This window comes from Sceloporus undulatus, chromosome 4, assembly GCF_019175285.1.
Source record: "Sceloporus undulatus isolate JIND9_A2432 ecotype Alabama chromosome 4, SceUnd_v1.1, whole genome shotgun sequence".
In the NCBI taxonomy this organism is placed as follows: Eukaryota; Metazoa; Chordata; class Lepidosauria; order Squamata; family Phrynosomatidae; genus Sceloporus; species Sceloporus undulatus.
This window is the reverse complement of record NC_056525.1, coordinates 83,021,801-83,041,746: the sequence shown is the minus strand read 5'-3', so window position 1 is coordinate 83,041,746 and position 19,946 is coordinate 83,021,801. Positions and strand designations below refer to the sequence as shown.

General features: G+C 37.9%; 2 protein-coding genes across 3 annotated transcripts in view; one reads left to right on the top strand and one right to left on the bottom strand.

Moving 5' to 3' along the window:
* The first annotated feature begins 2,547 nt into the window (after positions 1-2,547).
* On the top strand, positions 2,548-13,026 carry LDLRAD1 (low density lipoprotein receptor class A domain containing 1). The gene is made up of 6 exons (XM_042461682.1): positions 2,548-2,568; positions 2,891-2,952; positions 4,745-4,863; positions 6,771-6,908; positions 10,344-10,472; positions 12,878-13,026. Exons 1-6 carry the CDS (start codon positions 2,548-2,550, stop codon positions 13,024-13,026), a joined length of 618 nt encoding a protein of 205 aa, XP_042317616.1.
* A 3,053-nt stretch (positions 13,027-16,079) lies between these two features.
* LRRC42 (leucine rich repeat containing 42) overlaps positions 16,080-19,946 on the bottom strand; it is a 15,510-nt gene continuing 11,643 nt past the window's right edge. For both annotated transcript variants that reach the window (XM_042461227.1, XM_042461228.1), the window contains exons 5-8: positions 19,447-19,535; positions 19,141-19,254; positions 18,580-18,664; positions 16,080-16,968 (exon numbers count right to left, since the gene is read on the bottom strand). In XM_042461227.1, the coding sequence (XP_042317161.1) occupies positions 16,718-16,968; positions 18,580-18,664; positions 19,141-19,254; positions 19,447-19,535 (539 nt within the window). In that variant the 3' untranslated portion in view covers positions 16,080-16,717. The remainder of the gene's footprint in view (positions 16,969-18,579; positions 18,665-19,140; positions 19,255-19,446; positions 19,536-19,946) is intronic.

Sequence of the window (19,946 nt, the reverse complement as noted above, 5' to 3'; positions counted from 1 at the left end):
GGAAAAGGGACGGGAATACAAGATTCCAAAGCTTGCTGCAGTTCATTCTCATAATAATAAACCAGGGTTTTCCACTGTGAAGAAACCAAGACACTATGCTGATTGTCCCTGATTTGTGGCTTTTTTTATTAAATGCCCAGATAAAGAAGAAAAACCATGAGGATGACATTTGCAATTAAATTGATTTCTTGTCTGATAACAACTCTAAATTAAAATACGTTGCATTAGGAATTTATTGAGGTCTCATTCAAAAATTCTTCTAAAATCTTTACTACTTAATAATAACTAAAATAATGTGAGGAAGGCTAAATATCTTTAGTCTGCTGAACCCATGTTTTAAGTTACATGTTTAAGTTAAGGTACAGAAGAACATCTGTAGCAACTACTGTAATTCTGTGGTGAAAGGGCAAGCCAATAAAATCTGGATGAAATTTGGCTGTCTCTAAATGTCGCTATATATTGTACATATGCATAGATGCTCACAATAAAGTCTATGATTCTGAAACCACAGTGATAAAATTGGTATTTTATCTAAAATAGCAATTATCCCATTCACCCTTCACATATGGGGCAAGGAAAAAGGTGATGTGGAGAGCATAGAGGAGCTGTCCACATAAACAATGGACATCACTGGACAGATGAGGCCCCAGTGCTGCATTTTGCCTTTGTTTGAGGTAGAAACCTCCAATAATAGCTTGCAATGTGTATAATATTCATTTTGGTTAGCCTAATAAAGGTGTCACCATTTTGTGGATTTTGGATGATGCTGTATTTATGCTATACGGCCAACACAACTACCCATGAATATGTTTTCTGAATGTGAAAATACCACATTTAGCTGCCACAGGAGGATCCTAAAGAGAGAGCCAATGAACTAGGACTTCACTATTTGAGATTTCTACCTTGAACTCAGGTAAAGCATTTTTTTCTTTTAAATTCAGACTGCATTGGCATGTTTTTTCTTCACAACACCTAAAAGTTTTCCTGATGCAATAACATGGAGACTTCCTGAGAAACTCAGTGTTCTCTTCCTAACAAAAGGGTTGGTGGCCTCACCAAGGATTCAAAACAAACTGTATCTCAAAGTCAGTAGCCTTATATCTTGCAATAAAATTTAAAGTTTATTTCCTGGACTGAAACTCCCAGTACCCACATGGTCAGAAGGAGAGGGGCCCACCTGCATCGATACCATACCATCTGAACAGAGGACTATAACATCTTGACCAAATGCAGGGCTATTGCTAACAATGTCAAATATTTTTTTCTTCCCCTGCATAATTTGTAACACCTTTGCCTGATGAAGAAGCCAGTGGAGCTTTGAAAACTTGCAATATGTATAATGTGCATTTTGGCTGGCCCAATAAAGATATCACTAATTTGTGGATTTTGGAAGATGCTGTACATTACTATATGGCTAACACAGCTACCCCTGGATATGTTTACTTAAATCAAAGTCATTCTGTAGCTATTACTTGTTGCTTAATAGTTGCTTTAGCCTGACCAGAGATAAAGCTTTAGTCAGCATTGCCCACTTCCATTCTGATTGAAAATCATTCAAGATACATGGAGCAAGTCTAATGGGAACAAGCCAGTAGCTGCATATGGACACCTGTACTCTGGCCTCCACTTTCATAAATCCTGACTCCAGCCTCGTCATTGCATTAGAGACACAATTTGGAGGTTGAAAAACTGATCTTAAAAAAAATGGATTGAACAAGTTCTAGCTGTGCAAAATTAGGAAGAGAACCGAACTGATAAGTATTTCCCTTATTACTTTGGCTTTGAAGGGTTTGAGTGCTTCAGGTATATAGCAGCCTCCTCTTGCCTTAAAAGAATTTGTGGATAGCTGCTGAACTCCTCTGTGCATTACCTGCTACATATTCCCATTGTGCTTTCCTACTACCATCGGCATGAAAGGTTACCCCTAGATACTTGAAGCAGGGAACCTGTTCAATCTTATGGCTATCTATACTCCAAAGTTCCTAGGCCATTTAGTAAATGCCACAATTTTAATTTTTTCTAGTTAAGTACTAGATGTTCCTCTCTACAATACAATATTAATGCTCATGCCTCTGTACATCAATTCCTGGGGAACATGGAGTTTGCAGTTGCATTGCTGTTCTGTCAGTGGATTGAACAAGTTCTAGCTTGTCTGCTAATTGGCCATGGTGCAAGCAGAGTACAGAGCTAGATAACCTTTGAGTATGATCCAACATAGTTCTTATTGGTTCTTAGCTCCTTCACAATTTGTGGTGAAAGCCATAGCAGGCTGATGGGGATGTTTGTTTTTGTTATCACTTTCTTTTTTGTAGGTGTGACTGCGTTTAGCATGACTCTTTTTTCTTACCTCTGTTTCTCTTAGTAACCAGGTAACACCACCCCAAGAATGCATCTAGTAGTTTTGTCTCCTAATAAAACAAAGCAGTTTGTGAAAGTTTAGTTCCTCTTCCTGTACCTAGCAGCGTAATTTGAACAGTGATGAATACTTGGTCAGAACAACTTCCACCTATGAGTTAACATAATCTTGCAGGAATTCATTGAGGAAAAATGAACAGAACTCACCCTCAGGTAATACCACCCACTCTTTTAAAAAGTTTTGTAATTGCTGCTTTGAAGATCAGGGAAAACACAAATTAACTGCTGGAATTTTATCTGTAAAATTTTTACCAGTAAGGTTACTAAACTGAGTTAACATTATTACCATTCTTATTTTTAATCTTATCTATATGGCATTCACATGTTTCTGAAAACATGTACATAGGGTAGGATGTATTTCAGTGAAGTCCATCATTTTAATACAGTTGATTAAAAGGGGCAGTAAATATAATTACTTGTCACTGTCTTTAAGAATTCCCTTTTCCAATAAGGTATATATTTTTGTTAATTACAGAATTTTGATACAGCTTCCCTTGGCTCAACAAAATCACTCTTCACCACTAAAAGAGGTAACTTGGAGTCCTACCACTTAAATAAATTATAAGTGGCAACATGTATGGTTGATTATTATGTTCTATTTTCATAAGAAGGACAGCACACACATACATTTTTAAACATTGCATACGCACATTGCCAGCAGAGGGTTCTACAGTGTTAATCTGAGTGTTGGTTGGTTTTTAGTAGTGTACAGTTCTGTCACATCAGAAAATGCTTTGAATTCATTCCATAAGAAGGGATCTGTAGATAGAAAATTAGTTTGGAGTGCAAGTATAACTTAATATGATCAATACAATTTGATTGCAGCAAATCTCCCACTCCCAGTGGAAGGTAGATCAACAATTACAAAAACGATGAAATGTGTGGAAAGAGTGCAGAACTGGTGCAGAAAGATCTTCCTGCCCATTTTATCTTTTTAAGAGGAACTTGTTTCATGTCTCTCTGTGCATCTTCTGCTTTCCACACCACACAAATTTTCTAGTTAGATACTTTCAGGGTTCCCATTCCCAGGGGTATACAGTACAACTACAAACACTTTTAGGAAAGGGCCTTTCAGCATTTCAGAGTGGTGACAAGTTGGGTATGAGATAGAAGATATGAAATTACACAGTTCTACAATTATCTGATTGTTATTTTGGCTGATTGTATATTTGAAAGGGACTTATGGTAACCCTATCAACAACAAGTATTTGAAAGGGACAGGTACTATATAGTATGGAATGCATGCTATGGACTCCTGATTCTGTCCTTGCCATCTCCAGTTTAAAAAGCTCTCAAGTGACAGATTTCAAAAAAACAGGTTGTAGACAATTTAGTGAGTAACTGATAGAACAGGGAATGCATGGTTGCATAGGTTAATTGGTCCATTGTAGTTTAAATTATTTAAAACAAGTTTTGCAACAGTCCATCTATGTAAACCTATCGTCTGATGAGATTTGCAAAAAATAAGCTATTCTCTATGATTATAGGAAGCCTTTTAATAGTCTCAGATGGACATATTTTTAGAAATGTGAAGAATTTCAGGAACTAAGGGCAACTTCACACTACACAATTACAGCACTCTGATTCCACTTAAACTTCCATGAGTCAGTGGCCATGGCTCCTATGTAATCTTGGGATTTGCACTTTGGGGGGCGCTTAGAATTCTTAGCCAGAGAGATCTAGTGCCTACACAAACTACAAACCTCATTTTGGTGGTGAAGCATTACAGTGTTCTGGATGCTAATATTTAGTACCCCTCCCTAAACTAAAAATCACAGAATTCCATAAGATGCTGCCATAGTGCAGTTAAAATGGAATCATTGTGCTATAGCAGTGTAGTGTGAACGGAACCCAAGACACAGCTGAATGAGGAGTTGGTAAGTATGTAGTGGTTTGAGCATTGGACTATGATTCCGGAAACCAGGGTTCAATTCCCACTGGGCCATGAAACCCACTAGAAGACCTTAGGCAAGTCACACACTTTCAGCCTCAGCAGAATGCAATGGCAAACCAATAATCAAATCTTGCCAAGAAAACCCCATGATAGGTCAAAAATAGGCACACAATAAACACAACACACAAGTGTGGGAAAAGCAGGAAATTTTGTCCATAAGTACTTAATATAGCTGTATGGCATAATCTTGTGGATTAGCAACTATCAAAGTGACTGTTTTCCACTTAAGTTTATTTAGAGGAGCTGGCAAAAGCCGGTTTCTCCTTGTAGGTTTGGTTGTGAAATTCTGGGTTTTATCTGACGTTAGTCTTTAATGCCTCTCTCTGTGACAGGTACGTTACATGAGCGACAAGGTTGCTGCAAGGAATCTTGTCAATGCATCCCTTGCACTCGACGATGCATCTGTATATCTGCCATTGGTTTTGTTATACTTGCCATTATTGCTGCTGCCATTATATTAATTGTCACAGTTGGTATTCCCCCATATACAGCAGGTCAGTCGCAGTTGTTATGTTCACTGCATTATTTCCCACTGGAATAATTGCCATGATGTTTTGAATGTGTCACAATTATTTCAATATGTCAAATGTTGAGGGTGCTGTTTGAAATATGAAGTGTGCAGAGAAAATCTTAGGTTTGCCATAAGTTGGAAACAACTTGAAGGCACACAACAGCAGCAACAACAAAGAGAATAAGAAGCTGAAATTTAAATGCAGTGTTGTACATATGCTGCAGAATATTCTTCCACTCAACCCTTCTCTGCAGCTCTTGGCATTTCCTGAAAATCAGGTTTTCCAGCCTTCCAAAGCAGGAGGGAGCCCTCCCACATTGAATTTTGGTCCATGCTTGTTTATCAGGACAGCTAGCAAAAGTGGTTGCTGCTTTTGCAATGGTTACCATCACAGGGTAACGGTAACATTGCTACCATCATTTTGCCCTCATGTTGTGGTTTGCTCTCAGGAAAATCCCTGTAACTTACAACATTTGTATTTGAATAATTATAACGCCTCTTCTGTTGTACATTTAAAAGGCAGCTGCACATGGACTGGTTTAGTAAGCAACTAATGTGTGGTTAAGGATTGATTTTTCTAACCTTGTGGAAGATCACATCAGCACATTTTTGACCCCAAATCACCAGAAAATAGGTTCTGGAAGTGACCAGAAGTCCACTTCTTAATTTTAGTTCTAGATTTTCTGCACAGCTGTAGGTGTTTTACAGGCTGGGAGGGTGTTTATTGGGAATGTGCCACTCCAAACAGGATTTGGGGTAAATTTTTATCTTAAACAAGAACTTTGAAGACATCTGAGGACTTGGGGAGAAAAAAAAGCAAAAGGTGGAAAGCATCCAGTGAAATCCAAAGGAGGAAAAAAAGAGAGGAAGGCACATCTCGGGATGCTTAAAGGATGGTCTTTTATTTGCTAAAAAAAAGCCTGATGTGGGACTATTCCAAAATCCCATAAGGATAACACATATGGGTGTAATATTGAATTAGGTTACTTATCACGACTGGTAGGTAGCCACTTCACATCAAAGCTACAGAAATGTCTGAGCCAGGAACTCCAAAACCATTTACTGACTGAATTTACTGGCATGTGAATAAAGGTGTTTTTTTTAATATCATGTGAATAGATAGTAGAAAAAATAAAGATACCATTTAAGTGGACAAGGATATATCCAGGCTAAAGACAAAGGGACTTTCTCTCTAAAAGATAAAAGTAGTTATCTTAATCGTTGTGGCTGCAGGAGCTGCCCACATATGTCCCTGCTATGCAAAAAAAAAAAAGCCAAATGCCTGAATCCATCATAAAACATACTTCTGTGATTGATATATTGAGTCTCATAATGATATTTCAATGTAGACTGTCCAAACCACAGTCTTGCATTAAATACTGTATCATACATAAAATATCTTACAACTGGCCTCCATGTTTCATTTAATGACTATTAATAGTTTGCCTTTGATTTGATGTCAGTTTGACTGATCTCATTAAATCTCAGAGCATTTGAAGCCATTTGCTTTCATTTGGTTCTGATCAGAAAGTATATCACCTAGCAAAATTAATCACTCAGCTGTTAAAAGATGAACCATTAACTCATATAGCTTTCCTTAAAAAACAGTAGGAATATTATGGATAGCTATAAATCTAAAAAAATTTAAAAGTTAGATTTTCCCACTGTATACACTCAAAAATTTTCTTTTGCCATTAGGTAAACTGCCAAGGATTGGGGCCCACATTAATTAATGTAAAATAGAGTGAAGATTTATAGAAATGATGACTAAGCTTGAAGATCAGTTGTGGGTGTGAAATTAGTTGTCTGAATGTGTCACCTATAGTACGATGGCATAAATTCATTCAATCTGAGTCAATATATAATTGGTTAATTTATTTTATTTTCCAGTAAATCGTTTATGTGTGACTACTAGTAATCAGACAGGTTTTTTATGTGACAACAGAGAGACCTGCATACCAGCCAGCCAAGTCTGTGACACAAGAAGAAATTGTATAAATGGAGAGGATGAGCAAGACACACTATGTAGTAAGTGTCATAAAAAACTGTTTTCATTAGTTATCTTGGTTTCATTAATGTCATTATTTCCAAGAACCTCTTAACCTTTGGAATCTGTGCTTTATGAGAAGGCGTAGTAAGGGGCCATTCAGACTACACTTTATCCCGGATCAGAAATCGATTCTTTCACGTGAAGTTCATATTCGCCCCGAATCCTCCACAAGCGAATCAGAGGCTTGCACAAGTGTTTCGTGGCAAATGCCCCTTTGTGTGGGTCATTTAGAATCAGGGCAAAAGCCGTCTCTTTTGAAAAAACACGGGTTCTGTTGAATATGAACTTGCCCCCGGTCATGATCGAGGTAAGTTCAGGGGAGGGATTTAGGTCAGAGGGAGGGCAGTGGGCAGGGCAAATGACAGGAAGCCAAAAGGGGGGATCGGAGTGACTGACGGGGGCTGCAGAGGGCAGTCAGAGAGAGGGCAGAGGGGGGAACTGGAGAAAGTGACGGAGGAGGAGGAGGAGGAGGAGGGAGCCGGGGGGAGAAGAAGGGGGCCATGGAGCGCATTCTGTAACGGAGCAGGAGGAAGCAAAGGAAGAGGCAGGAGGAAGGGTCAATTCAGGGCAGGTCAGAGGGAGGCCACATGACCGAGTTCGCACCAGCAGCTTTCCCTTTTATTTTATTTTATTTTTTAAATTATTTTTGGCAAAAAATGTGCATGTTTTTTGATTCAGGTAGATATATATTAGATAGAACGTGGCTAGCTGCTTGTTCACTTTTCCTTTCATTTCCTCGCCTCCAGCAAAGGGGAAATGCTGCAAAGGGCACTTTGCAAGACTTTTTTCCTTTGCGAATGAATGCTACAATGCGAATGTTACAACGTTTCTCTTTCCAATTTGGCAAACTGGCAAATTGATACACAGAATGCTTTTGCTACTGTCTCTAAGGAATTCAGGGGTAGCCTAGGAAAAGCAAAGAATGCATGGCATCGCATCCTTTTCTGGCATTCCGAAGTGAGGAATTAATTAATTAATTAATTAATTATTACATGTTTATGAGGGCTATCATTATTATTATTATTATTATTATTATTATTATTATTACATGTGGCAAGGGGGGAGGATACAGGATGCAGAGATGGCATTAGCTTGCATTTTGGGGTTGAAAACGGGGCCAAGGGAAGATCATAACCTGCAGTGACCAAAATACCCACAACACACACACACAAGAGGTTTTTAAATTTGACAAAATACGCACATTCTGGCACCTGGTTCTTTCAAAAAAAAAGGAGGGGGGAAGTACACTTCCGATGGGCCAATGAGTGCAGGAAACGTCACCTATAACGATCATGCAACTAAATTTGATTGACAGCCAGGCGCCTCCATGTGAAACCCGAATTCTCCAAGAGGGCATTCAGGTTAAAATACCCTGATTGGTAGTCAGCCCTTGCTTCCAGAAGGATTCGGGGAGGAAGAAACCGAAGCTTCCCAGTTCCTTCCAGCCCAAATGTGCCAGTGAGAATGGGGCCTCAGTCTCCACATTAAACACTATAAAATATTTTAAAATAATAGACTGATTTAAAATAATTTGAAAGTCCAAGCCCCTGCCATGCAAGAACAGAACCCTGGCTGTGTAGGGAAGGACATTTAGAAATCTTAGCCAGAGCATTCCCGTGTCTCACCAGACTACAAACTCTGGATGAAACATAGGATGGAACTATGGGGCTATTCAGAAATTGTTTTTTTGTGGATTTTTTAGGCTATGTGCTCATGTTCTCTGAAGAGGCCAGCCGCGGATACTGGCGAAACGTCAGGAATAAACTCTTCCAGAATACGGCCACATAGCCTGAAAACCCATTTAAAAAATGGATGTCAGCCATGAAAGTCTTCGACTTCACATATTCAGACATTGTGTTTATTAGCATGACTATGCAAATAATCTCACACAGTTTTGTTGTTCACACTACAGTCAGCCCTCCACATTTGTGGCTTTGACTTTTACAGATTTTATTATTTGAGGTTTTGATAAATATGTTTTCTCTAGAAATCTCTTAAGTCCTCCAGTGCAATTCTGCTGGAAGTTGACCATGGAATTGTGCTGAACAACCTACAAGTTCCTAAAGAGAACACTTCTCTAGGCATTTGTAGGTCCTCCAGCATGATTCTATTATCAACGTCTGGCAGATGTTGACCACAGAGTTGTTCTGGAGGACATTCCTAGAGAGGTGTTCTGTCAGGTACAAAGAATAGTGGTTTTTTTATTTGTGATTTTTTCACATTCACGAGGGTCTTTCACCCCTAACCTCAGCGAATGTGGAGGGACCACTGCATTTTTTTTTATTGGAACCACATTTCTGCGCATCTCTGTAAGTTCTGTTGTTCAGCATTGCGAATAAAGATGGAGTAGATGATGTGGATTTATTTGAAACATGTTCAAGGCATGCAGAGTTTTATCCCAGTTTATCCTGGGTCTCCCTGCACTGGTTATTCACACAACTGACAATGTGAATCTTTCAGGAAAACTAAAAAAATATATTAAAAACCGAAAGATCAATTATTCCAGAATCTGTATGTTTTGGGGTAGCCCTCTGAAAGATTTTAGCAGATGCATTCAAAATGCCTGTGAACAACATAGATGAATACCACGTTCCTCTGGAATTTTTTTCACCATCAGAATAATCCCTCTGGCAGTTAAAGTGGGATAATAGCACTTCAGTTGTGTAGTGTGAATGGGCCCCAGGTCATGTATTTCCCCCCAGCATATTTAAGACATTTTACAAAGCTTCATTTAGAATAGCTGCCTCAAGATAACGGCACACACGCTTGTTCCACAGTCAGTTGAAGCAATATGGAGTGATTAATTTCATGCATGAGCAGAAAACAAAATGGAATAGCACCATGAGAAGACCTCTTTATGGCTGCAGTCTCACTGAAATTGCAGCAAATCTGCATGTCTAAACAAAATTCATTAACATCATCCTAGATGGGAGAAGGAGGAGGAGAGTTGTTATTGTTGTTGTTGGAGCCCTTTTAAATCTAAAGAGACAGTAATTGCTGTAAAATATTTTATTTTTTGCATGCTTGTTATTTTTTTCTTGTAAAATATAGAGAAGGATGTTTGCTTCACATATCTGGAATGTTCCTGAAACTTGTGTAAACACTTCAGTCGTTTTACATGAAGGGTCTATGATTTACTAATAGCTAATTTACTAATACTAATTTTTATAACGTCCCATCTTAAGTCACTACTATTTTTCTCAATGTATATTTTGCATTTGTTGTAGTGTGCCTTCAAGTGATTTCTGACTTATGGCTACCCTAAAGTGAATCAATCACAGGGTTTTCTTGGCAAAATTTGTTCAGAGGGGGTTTGCCTTTGCCTCCCTCTGAAGCTTAGAGTGTGTGACTCGCCTAAGCTCACCAAGTGGGTTTCCATATGAATTTACACTTTATTTTATTTATTTTGCTAGGTGATTTGCCGAACAGCCTTCCAGATTACTTGATATTTCATTGCAGCAATCCCAGATTTTGGATATATGCAGACAAAAGATGCAATGGGATCAATGACTGTGGAGACTGCTCTGATGAAGTGGGGATCTGTAAGTCTGTTCATCATAAAACTGTATTTCACTGACAGATACTCGTGATTTATGAAGGGCTGATAGTCTGCATGTTTTTCCTCTGTACCAGCAGAGACTCTTTCCATCATTCTGTGCCTGTGTGTGTCTGTGTGTGTGTGTGTGTGTATTTCATATGGTACATGTTGGAAAAAACACATTTATTCTGTATGTTTCTTAACATTGGCTTTGCACACCTATATATTGAATATGCATTAATGCTCAGGGTGAGCCATTTGTTTATTTATTTAGAGTATTTATACTCTGCTCTTCAGCCACAAAGGCTCTCAGAGCAGCTTATAAATTGTTAATTAGCCAGTTTTATTCTTGTTAGATTAATTAATTAGATTCTTATTAATTAGGCGGTTTTATTCTGTTGCACCTGTCTGGGACTTTTTATTTTGCCATTGACTGTGACAGGATGCTGAAAGTGTTTGTATCCTCCTGGTCTCAAGTATCTCAGTACAAATTGCCTCTGTGTGTGTGTGTGTGTGTGTGTGTGTGTGTGTGTGTGTGTGTGTGTGTTTTATATGCCTTCAAGTTACCTGTTGACTTATGGCAACCCCCATAAATTTTTCATAGGGTTTTCTTAGGCGAGGAATACTCAGAGCTGGTTTTGCCAGTTCCTTCATCTGAAATACAGCCTGGTATTCCCTGGTTGTCGCCCATTCAAGTATTAACTAGGGTTGACCCTGCTCAGCTGCCAAGATCAGACAGGATCTGGTGCCTTCAGGGTAGCAAACCATAAATATGAAGGACACCCTGACAGGATTTAGTGATATATTGGCCAGAAGTCTGTTCATTTTCTGGTGGAACATAAATCTTTGCAAGCACATTTACAATGGGAGTCGGGGGAGAGAAACAAAGGACAAAGGCAGACAGAACCTCTTGGGAACAATCCGGTCCCCACAGCCACTGACTGTCCATGGGAGTGCACCTAGGTACTGTCTAGCTCTCTTGGGCATCCAAGGAAGAAGCAGCTTGAATTCCCTGCAAAGGTGAAACGGCACCTGGACAAAACAACGGTGTACCCTTGGGGTCAATTAGTGACTGGGGGAGAGATGCATCCAGGAGCTTTGAGCCCCCTTGAGCACAGGGGCAAAGGCATGCACCTCCTCATTGTTGTTAACTGCCCTCAAGTTGACTTAATCTCATGGCAACCCTGTGAATGAACCATCTGCAAGATCTCCTCCTGTCCTCAACTGCTTTGCTGAGGTCCTGCAGGCACAGGCCCATTGCCTCCCTGATTGAGCATAACTATCTGTTACACGGTCTTCCTTTCTTTCTACTGCCTTTTACCTTCACTAGCATCATTGTCTTTTCTAATGAATTATACCTTCTCACTATGTGGCCAAAGTATGAGTCTCAATTTAGTCATCCTAGCTTCCAGGAGAAATTCAGCCTTGATCTGTTCTAGAACCCGTTTGTCTTTTTGGGCGTCCAAGGTATCCTCAGCACTCTTCTCCAGCACCACATCTCAAATGAGTTGATTTTCTTTCTATCGGCTTGCTTTTGTGTCCAGCTGTCACATCTGTACATTGTGATGGGGAAATATGGCGGCTTGGATTATCCTCACTTTAGTGTTCAGAGTTTATATCTTTGTACTTTAGGATCTTGCTCAGCTCTTTCATAGCTGCCCTTTCTCTGTCTTCTTCTGATTTGTTGACTGCAGTCTCTATTCTGGTCCATAGTTCATCCAAGGTATGGGGACTCTTTAACTATTTCAATCTTCTCATTATCTAGGATGAATTCATGTAGATCTTCCATGGTCATTATTTTTGTTTTCATAATTTTCAGCTTTATCACAGCAATGAAAGAAGTAACGAGGGCTTACACCTGCATAAACCACCAGGATGATTCTAGCATACTTTAGGTTTTTCCTGTGGATTTGTTTTTTCCTCCCTTGTAGACAAATAAAGGAAGGGCAGACATAAGATTTGTAGTAGATAATCAAGAAATTCACCTACATATTGAGTAAGGGGAGCCCACATAACTACTAATTCTTGCGAGAGGTTGGGAATATGGTGAAAAGGTCTATTATGTCTAGTCTGTTATTGTCACATACAGTACCACAGACCCACAAATTGCCTTGACACACCTCTGAAGTCATATTTCATATAGCTCACCATAATATCAATATAATTGCAGTAGCCAATTAAGATGACCAGATAGAAATAAGCAAGAGTTTTTAAACTTTTAAAGCTATACATATAAAAAAGAGAAAAAAACGTGCTGCTTTTCATGTAAGGATTAGAAAATGGCTCCTACCAGAGTTCCCTCTTCTAGATGTTTATGAAAGATACAAATGCTTTTTCCTAGAATCAGCTTTTGGCTGGTTTGTGACTTCAGCTGAAAAAGAAATAATTCATGTGTCTCTTTTATTATAGGGGCCAGCTGCCCTCCTTGTGGGTCTCAGTGGTGGAGCTGCACCATGGTAGTGTTTCATATATATTGTACTTGCATTCCCAGAAGCCTTTGTCGAGATGGAATACAGCATTGCTTTGACTGGTCTGATGAATATATCTGCACAAAATGAGCAGCCAAGGACTGTAAACCTTCACAAGATAATGTGAGCAATTCATCAAGTACTGCTGTCATGAAACCTCTATTCATTTTAGAGGGGTTTGCAGAGGATATTTTATGTAGTGTCAGATACACTGCTCCCAGACCAATGATTCTTCATTTTTTGAGCTCAGGAAGGTATTTATATAGCTTAGTAATGTCAGCAAATAGATCAGATTTGGTACAAAAGAAATCTGGATTTTATTTTTCTTTCATGCAAACTGATAACCACTTATTCATTTATAACCCAAAAGCCATGAAATCTGGCTTCTTAACAGCTTAAGTGACCAGAACTTTAAGAGAGAAGGACATCACTCAAGCAATAGCTCACATACGTACAGCATAATTCTCTCAGTGAATGAAAAGGCAGATACAGTACCTGTACTTGAAATGATGCAAACTAACTCTCAATTGCTCAGTCTCTGTCTTCAAGTTGCATGTCAATTTGTGGTGGCCCCATACATTTCATAAGGTTTTCTCGGGCTGCATCTACACAGCAGAAATAATGCAGTTTGACCCTGCTTTAACTGCCATTGCTCACTGCTATGGAATTCTGGTATTTGTAGTTTTGTGAAATATTTAGTCTTCTCGGTCAGAGAGCCCTGGTGCCACTTCAAATTCCAAGATTCCACAGTACTGAGCCAGTCAAACTGCTTTAATTCTGCAGTGCAGATGCAGCCTTAGGCAAGGAATACTCAGAGGTGATTTTGCCAGTTTTTTTCCTCTGAAATTTAGCCTACAGCACTTGGTATTCCTTGGTGGTCTCCCATCCATGTACTAACCTGTACTGACCCTGCTTAACTTTCAAGATCAGACAGGATCTGGTTCCTTACTAGTGCTATCTTATTGCGGCTTTAACATTATGAAATCAGTGATGGCCTATTGAATGGATTCTACATTGAGCATACTTTCCATACTCTTCTCTCTCTGCTCCTTTCTCTTAGTAAACTGTTGACATTTGGGTGTGTTTAGTTCAAACCATGCCAATGGGTTTAGTAACTTATTTACTCTTGTACCCATTTTAACTACTTTTTGCCTTGCATTCAGGATGATATAATCTTGTAGGTTGAAATGGAAGGCAGACAGTAACAAAGATGGATACAACAGCTATCAGGTGAAATTTGTCACAGAAGTAAATACACTGGCATGGTTTGCACTGAACACACCCAAACTTCCATAGCTTACTAAAAGAAAGGGACAGGAGAACATGAAAATTATATTTAATAAAGAATGCAGACAGGAAACCTTCACTGATCTTAAATATTCAGTAATAATAAGATACTCTGGTTAAGCTCTACATTACAGCAACCATAGGTAGTTTGCTGTCAGTTGTATCTAAGGTACAATAATATTATCTAGTCTTCTTATGTAGGAGAGGTTTGTATAAGTTTCATACTTTTATGCAGAAGCCAATATGCATTATTATAGGATGCATTTACATGGCAGAATTAATGTAACTTGACACTGCTGTAACTGCTGTGGCTCAGTGCTACAGAATTCTGGGATTTGTAGTTTTGTGAGATATTTAGCCATCTCTGTCTGAGACTGGTGCCACAAGAAACTACAAAAACCAGGATTCCATAGGATGGAGCCATGGCAATTAAAGCACTGTCAAACTGCATTAATTCTGTAGTATGGAAGCAGCCTTATATAATACAATCAGTACTTTAGGAAATTTGGGGATATCTGATAATCTGCCATATTTGATAATCTCATCTCTCTAACAATACTCAGTATCAGAGCCATCCAGTAAAGAGGCATCCAGTATAGACAGTGGAATAAACAATTGCAAGCTATTAGTTACCTAAGCAAACCAATGTAAGAATTTTACTCTGTAGCATATAAAAGATAAAGACATTAAAACATTAATGGTATATTGAAACTGTGCTCATTAATGTTTAAAAATCAGTATAACTAACAGTGTAATTAAAACCGTGCTTCCTTCATATTTTTAGTATGATTTCTAACATCATATTACATGTGTCCAGCGACAAATATAGGAATTATCTGAAGTATTTGAGTTATAGCAGTTTTAAATGCAGAAAAACAAAAATCCACAGCAATGAAGTGGATAAAAAGTAGAATATAAAATTAGCATGCTATTACTCACATAACTTATCTAAGGATCTTCACATTATTTCAAATGTACTTTTTTGCACATCTGCTAAATTCAATTTCCCATTCATCCTATAAAGTCTCCAGGTGGACTTTTCAAACTACACACTTCTCATACAATAAAAATGTTTACATATGCCATCAGGCACTATCAGAGGAAAGTCTGTATACAGTGGACTCTCCACGTTCACTGGGATTAGGGGCAGAGAACCCAGTGAAAGTGGAAAAACCACAAATAAAAAAATAGTACTTTTTCAACCTAAGAGAACATCTTTCTAGGAATCTCTATGTCCCCCAGCAGAACTCTGCCAGAATTTGACCACAGAATCATGCTGGAGGTTGTACAAGTGCCTAGAGAAGTGTTTTCTCTCAGAATATTTAGGTCATCCAGTGCAACTCCATGTTACTAACCATCAGAATGTCTCTACAGGTCCTAGAGATTCCTAGAGAGAACATATCAATCAAATCCACAAATAATCAAGTCCGCAAACGTCAAAGCCATACATATGGAGGGCCGACTGTGTTGGAAGGTCTCTATATAACCTATGATAATGACTGATTTTCCCCATCTTTTTTGATCAGGTGAATTATTATGTGATATATTAATTATATTTGGAAAGGAAGGGCAAAAAGGATTTTCAAATTTGGTTATTTTATTTGCAAGGGGTAGTGTATGATGATAAAATTTATCATTTGCAGTAGGCCAAATGCCTTACGACACACTAAAAAGCAATAGGTTAATGTTTTGATGGTTTTATAATATTAAATGCTATGTACTGTATCTAAGATGACCAATTTATTGTATAGCAGGAGGAAAGTATGAATGTCTGCAGATGCGGGGGGGGGGGGGGAGGGATGAGATTTCATATTTATCTAAGGCAAGCACTTTGTAAATAATCATCTATAAAAAAGTATCTGAATACCATATCATATGGTGTTTTATTTCAAGATAAGATCAAGTGCAGTTTTGTGTACTTTAAGCATTTGCATGCTTAAACAGGTTTTATGTACCAAAGGTTTTTTGGTAAACTAATGCCCAGCTTGTTTGCTTACATTATAAACGTTATAACATACAAGAGTTATATGTAGTTATGGCTATGTCAACATAGCTCTTAAACCTCATTCTTTATCCTGTTTCTTTAGCTACAGTACAACAAGATTAGTACAACACCCAATAATATCTTGCAGGTATAAAAACTACCAGTAGAGATCAACCATAAAGGATCATACATATCTAATATCACCTCAAGCATCATTTCTCAGAGGAAGCCATTTATATATACAGTTATGATTCCTACAGATTAATTATGTGATGCAAGCCAGTTGCTTCAAAATGAAAAAATATTTTAAAATGAAAAAAGGTCAGTAGCTGAAATATTATAATTTGTTGATAGAAAAATAGCTATGATTTACTTTTTGACACCATTGCTTATTTTCAACAAGAGAAAGAGAGACAGTAGAAATTTACTTTATTAGAACTTTCAGCGATATGGTTTTTTAAAAAACATTTCTTTGTACAATACTGTACATAATAGTTTTATAAATTGAATTCAATAAGAATTTAACAAGTCCCAGTCTGCCACTGAGAAGGTAAGATGTTTTGACTCAAAAATTGGTCCTTTCTGTTCATGTGTAACCGTATCTTTATTCTGTAATTCTTCATTCATCTCAGTTGTTTCTTGTAGTACAGAAATGTTTGACATATCTGTGTTTCTCCTGTAGAACTGCAATTTCTCAGATTTCTCGCTTTCCTTCTCATCCAGGAATTCAAAAGATTTCTCTTTCTTGTGTCTTTTTCCATCTGTAAAAGAGACCTCATGAAGTGCTCTCATAGGTATAATCTTTTATTACAGCTTTATTTTGCTTTGTTAAGTCTTGGCTATCAACAATAAAACCAGAGAGAGGTTTTGACAAGTGTTTCAAATATTCTGAACTGTTACAAGACTTTCAAGAACTGCTGTTGTGACTCATTTAATTCTTTTTAAATGAGGGATGAACAACCTTTTTTGTCAACAGTAATAGCCCCATTTTGTCAGGAGTCATCTGTTGGAGACTGCATGCAGGAGTAGGTGGGGCTGAAGCAAGGAGTGGATAGGGCAAGAGTCAGAAGTAGATGAATTTGCCTTCTTATCTCTTCCTTTCTGCAAGCTCCTTCCTACTCTTCTTCTTCTTCCTCCTGACCAAGTGGACTACTGGGTAGGACACAGATCACTTTTGAAGAGTCCTGAACTGCTTGCTTGCTCTGGACTTTAGAAATGAAGCTAAGGATTGATTGATACCAGTTTGAGGGCCAAATGTCAAGGACTGCAGGTTGCCCACCCCTCATTTAAATGGATTATAAAGTGATGGAAGGAAAGCTCCTTGCAACTCTTAGCAAAAGGAGTAGACTATGTACAGACACAATTTAATGCAAGATTCTGCACCTACAGCTGCATGCTACTCAATATAAGCAAAATAAACATTTGTGATATAACCATACTCTGGTCAAACTTTTGAACCTTGAAGGCCACATTCGATGTTAGGTTGGGGACTATGTGTATATGTTGACTGGAAGGCCTTTTCTTCGCTCTCTCCCCAGCAACTGGTATGAAAGTGGTATTCAGCAGGGAAGAGGATTTGGGAATCCATGAGAGGGCACTCTTAAGGCCTCTGGGAGTCACAGGATGTGCACCCCAATCAAGTATTAAACTGGATAAACAAGCTATCAATCCAGTTCCAATAAGTCCTCTTCTAATGAATCCTTAACAACTTTGTTTAGACTTCATGCTAGGATCTAAAGAAGCTATTTAGGATCATGGGGGGAAATGTTTTCTTGGTTTCAATCTTCCAATTCCCACTACCAAAGACAAATCACTATTCAGTTTCAGAAGCAGCTTGCTGCTTCTGATCTGTCTGTGTGTGCGTGTGTGCAGAAAGTTCAGTTTGTACATGTTTTCAGCTGTGTTTAAATAGTCCCTTTGGCTCAGTGAGCAAAAATACAGCCTAATCCCAATACTCTCTCCAGGAACCATTCCCAAGTTGTTGTTGTTGTTGGATGTTGTTGTTGTTATTTATAACCTGCTCTTTTTCCAGAACTGGGATTCAGAGCGACTTCACAATATTAAAAGAACAATACAATTAAAAACACAGAAGACAGGTGCATTAAAAAGGAATTAAATTATTACAATTTTAAAAGAATAAAATACATTTTAAAAAGATAAAATTGTATAAAACACTTTAAAATGAAACAACATCTCAAGCCTATCCTCTACAAACATTCACTTGTAAAAGTCTGTCTGAACAGGTAGGTCATAGCCTGCTGACGGAGGGCCAACAAGGAGGGAGCCATTCTGGTCTCCCTGGGAAGGGAGTTCCAGAGTCTAGGGGCAGGTTATGGCTTAGATTAGAAGTAAATACTGTAAACTTTACTTACAGAAACATTGAGCTGCTGTTCTCGATTTCAATTTTTCTTTTGCCTTAATTGATTCTAAGATTGCATGCTGCCATTGCAAGATAGTCTGAAAAAATGAAGGAGATGCTTTAAGAGTCAAACTTATCCACAAAGCTGATAGGAAAGCTACTAAGGACAAAATACCCTATTATTTAATATGAATACCAAACCATTTCCTGTACATAGAATTTAAAGTGTTGTGTTTAAAGGTTTATATATGTCCTCTTTATACAGAAAAATAAGGTACTGAGAACAAACAACTGTGGTACATACCCCTACCAAGTGACACACTTTTAAGTTTGCTTAATAATATAATAGTGATATTTTTGTTGTAGTTGCTCCCCTTTTCAGATGGCATATTGTTAAAGATTAAATACATATCTTAAACTAATACTGTACTGAAATATGCATGAGTAATCTCTAAATTCTATGTGAACATTCAAGCCATTAAAAATCCCTTAAGAAGCAAACACTTGTTAACAAAGGGGAATATAACTATATGAAGATAGTAAATGGGTCTTGATAAAGTTAATTAACACGTACCTGTTCAGCCCACCCCTCTGTTTTGCAGTTGTGATGATCAAATTCTTCCAAAGGCTCTTCTGAATGAACTAGACCTATTTGTGACTGGACCTGACAAATGGTTGCCTTTGTACACTAGTGAAAAGGAGAAACCAAAGCAGATTGTGTATGAGAACTCATTGCCAACCAAGGTGTCAGTTTACAGAAACACAACATTTCTTTTATTTATTTTTTCCTTTTTGAATCCCAATATATATGAAAATAATTTCCTTTCATTTCTGTATTTTAAATGCTGTATTCAGATGTTTAGCAGAAACTTTTTTTCACCTTTAGGCCAGTCCCAGAGAGATCCAAATAGTTCAGCTTTTTGAAAGAAAGCAGGTACCTAATTCCCATACTGGTGATTCCGGGATTATCTGTACAAAAAAAACATTGCATAACATTTACACAATGATCAACATGCACACTTGTTGAATAGCACAAAGGAGATCAAAAGGACACCTTGGCTTTAAACTGTTATATCATGCTAGGAAAGGAACTTCATTGGAAAGATACTGACCAAATTCAGAAAGGATTTGCATTTACTTAATTGGAGCACAACCAATAACTCTGGGAGGGAGGTCATATTAAAATGTTATTTAGATTTTAAAAAATCTGGATATGATTTTGTTAAAATTCTCAAAGGTTACTAAAATACAGAGCACATAAATCAAGACTAAATTAAATGACTTCAAAACTCAAACTAAAACTTAAGTTGTCAACGTAAGATATCAAGCTACATGGATGAAAAGTAAATTTTTATAGTACGTAAATTTTTGTATACCACT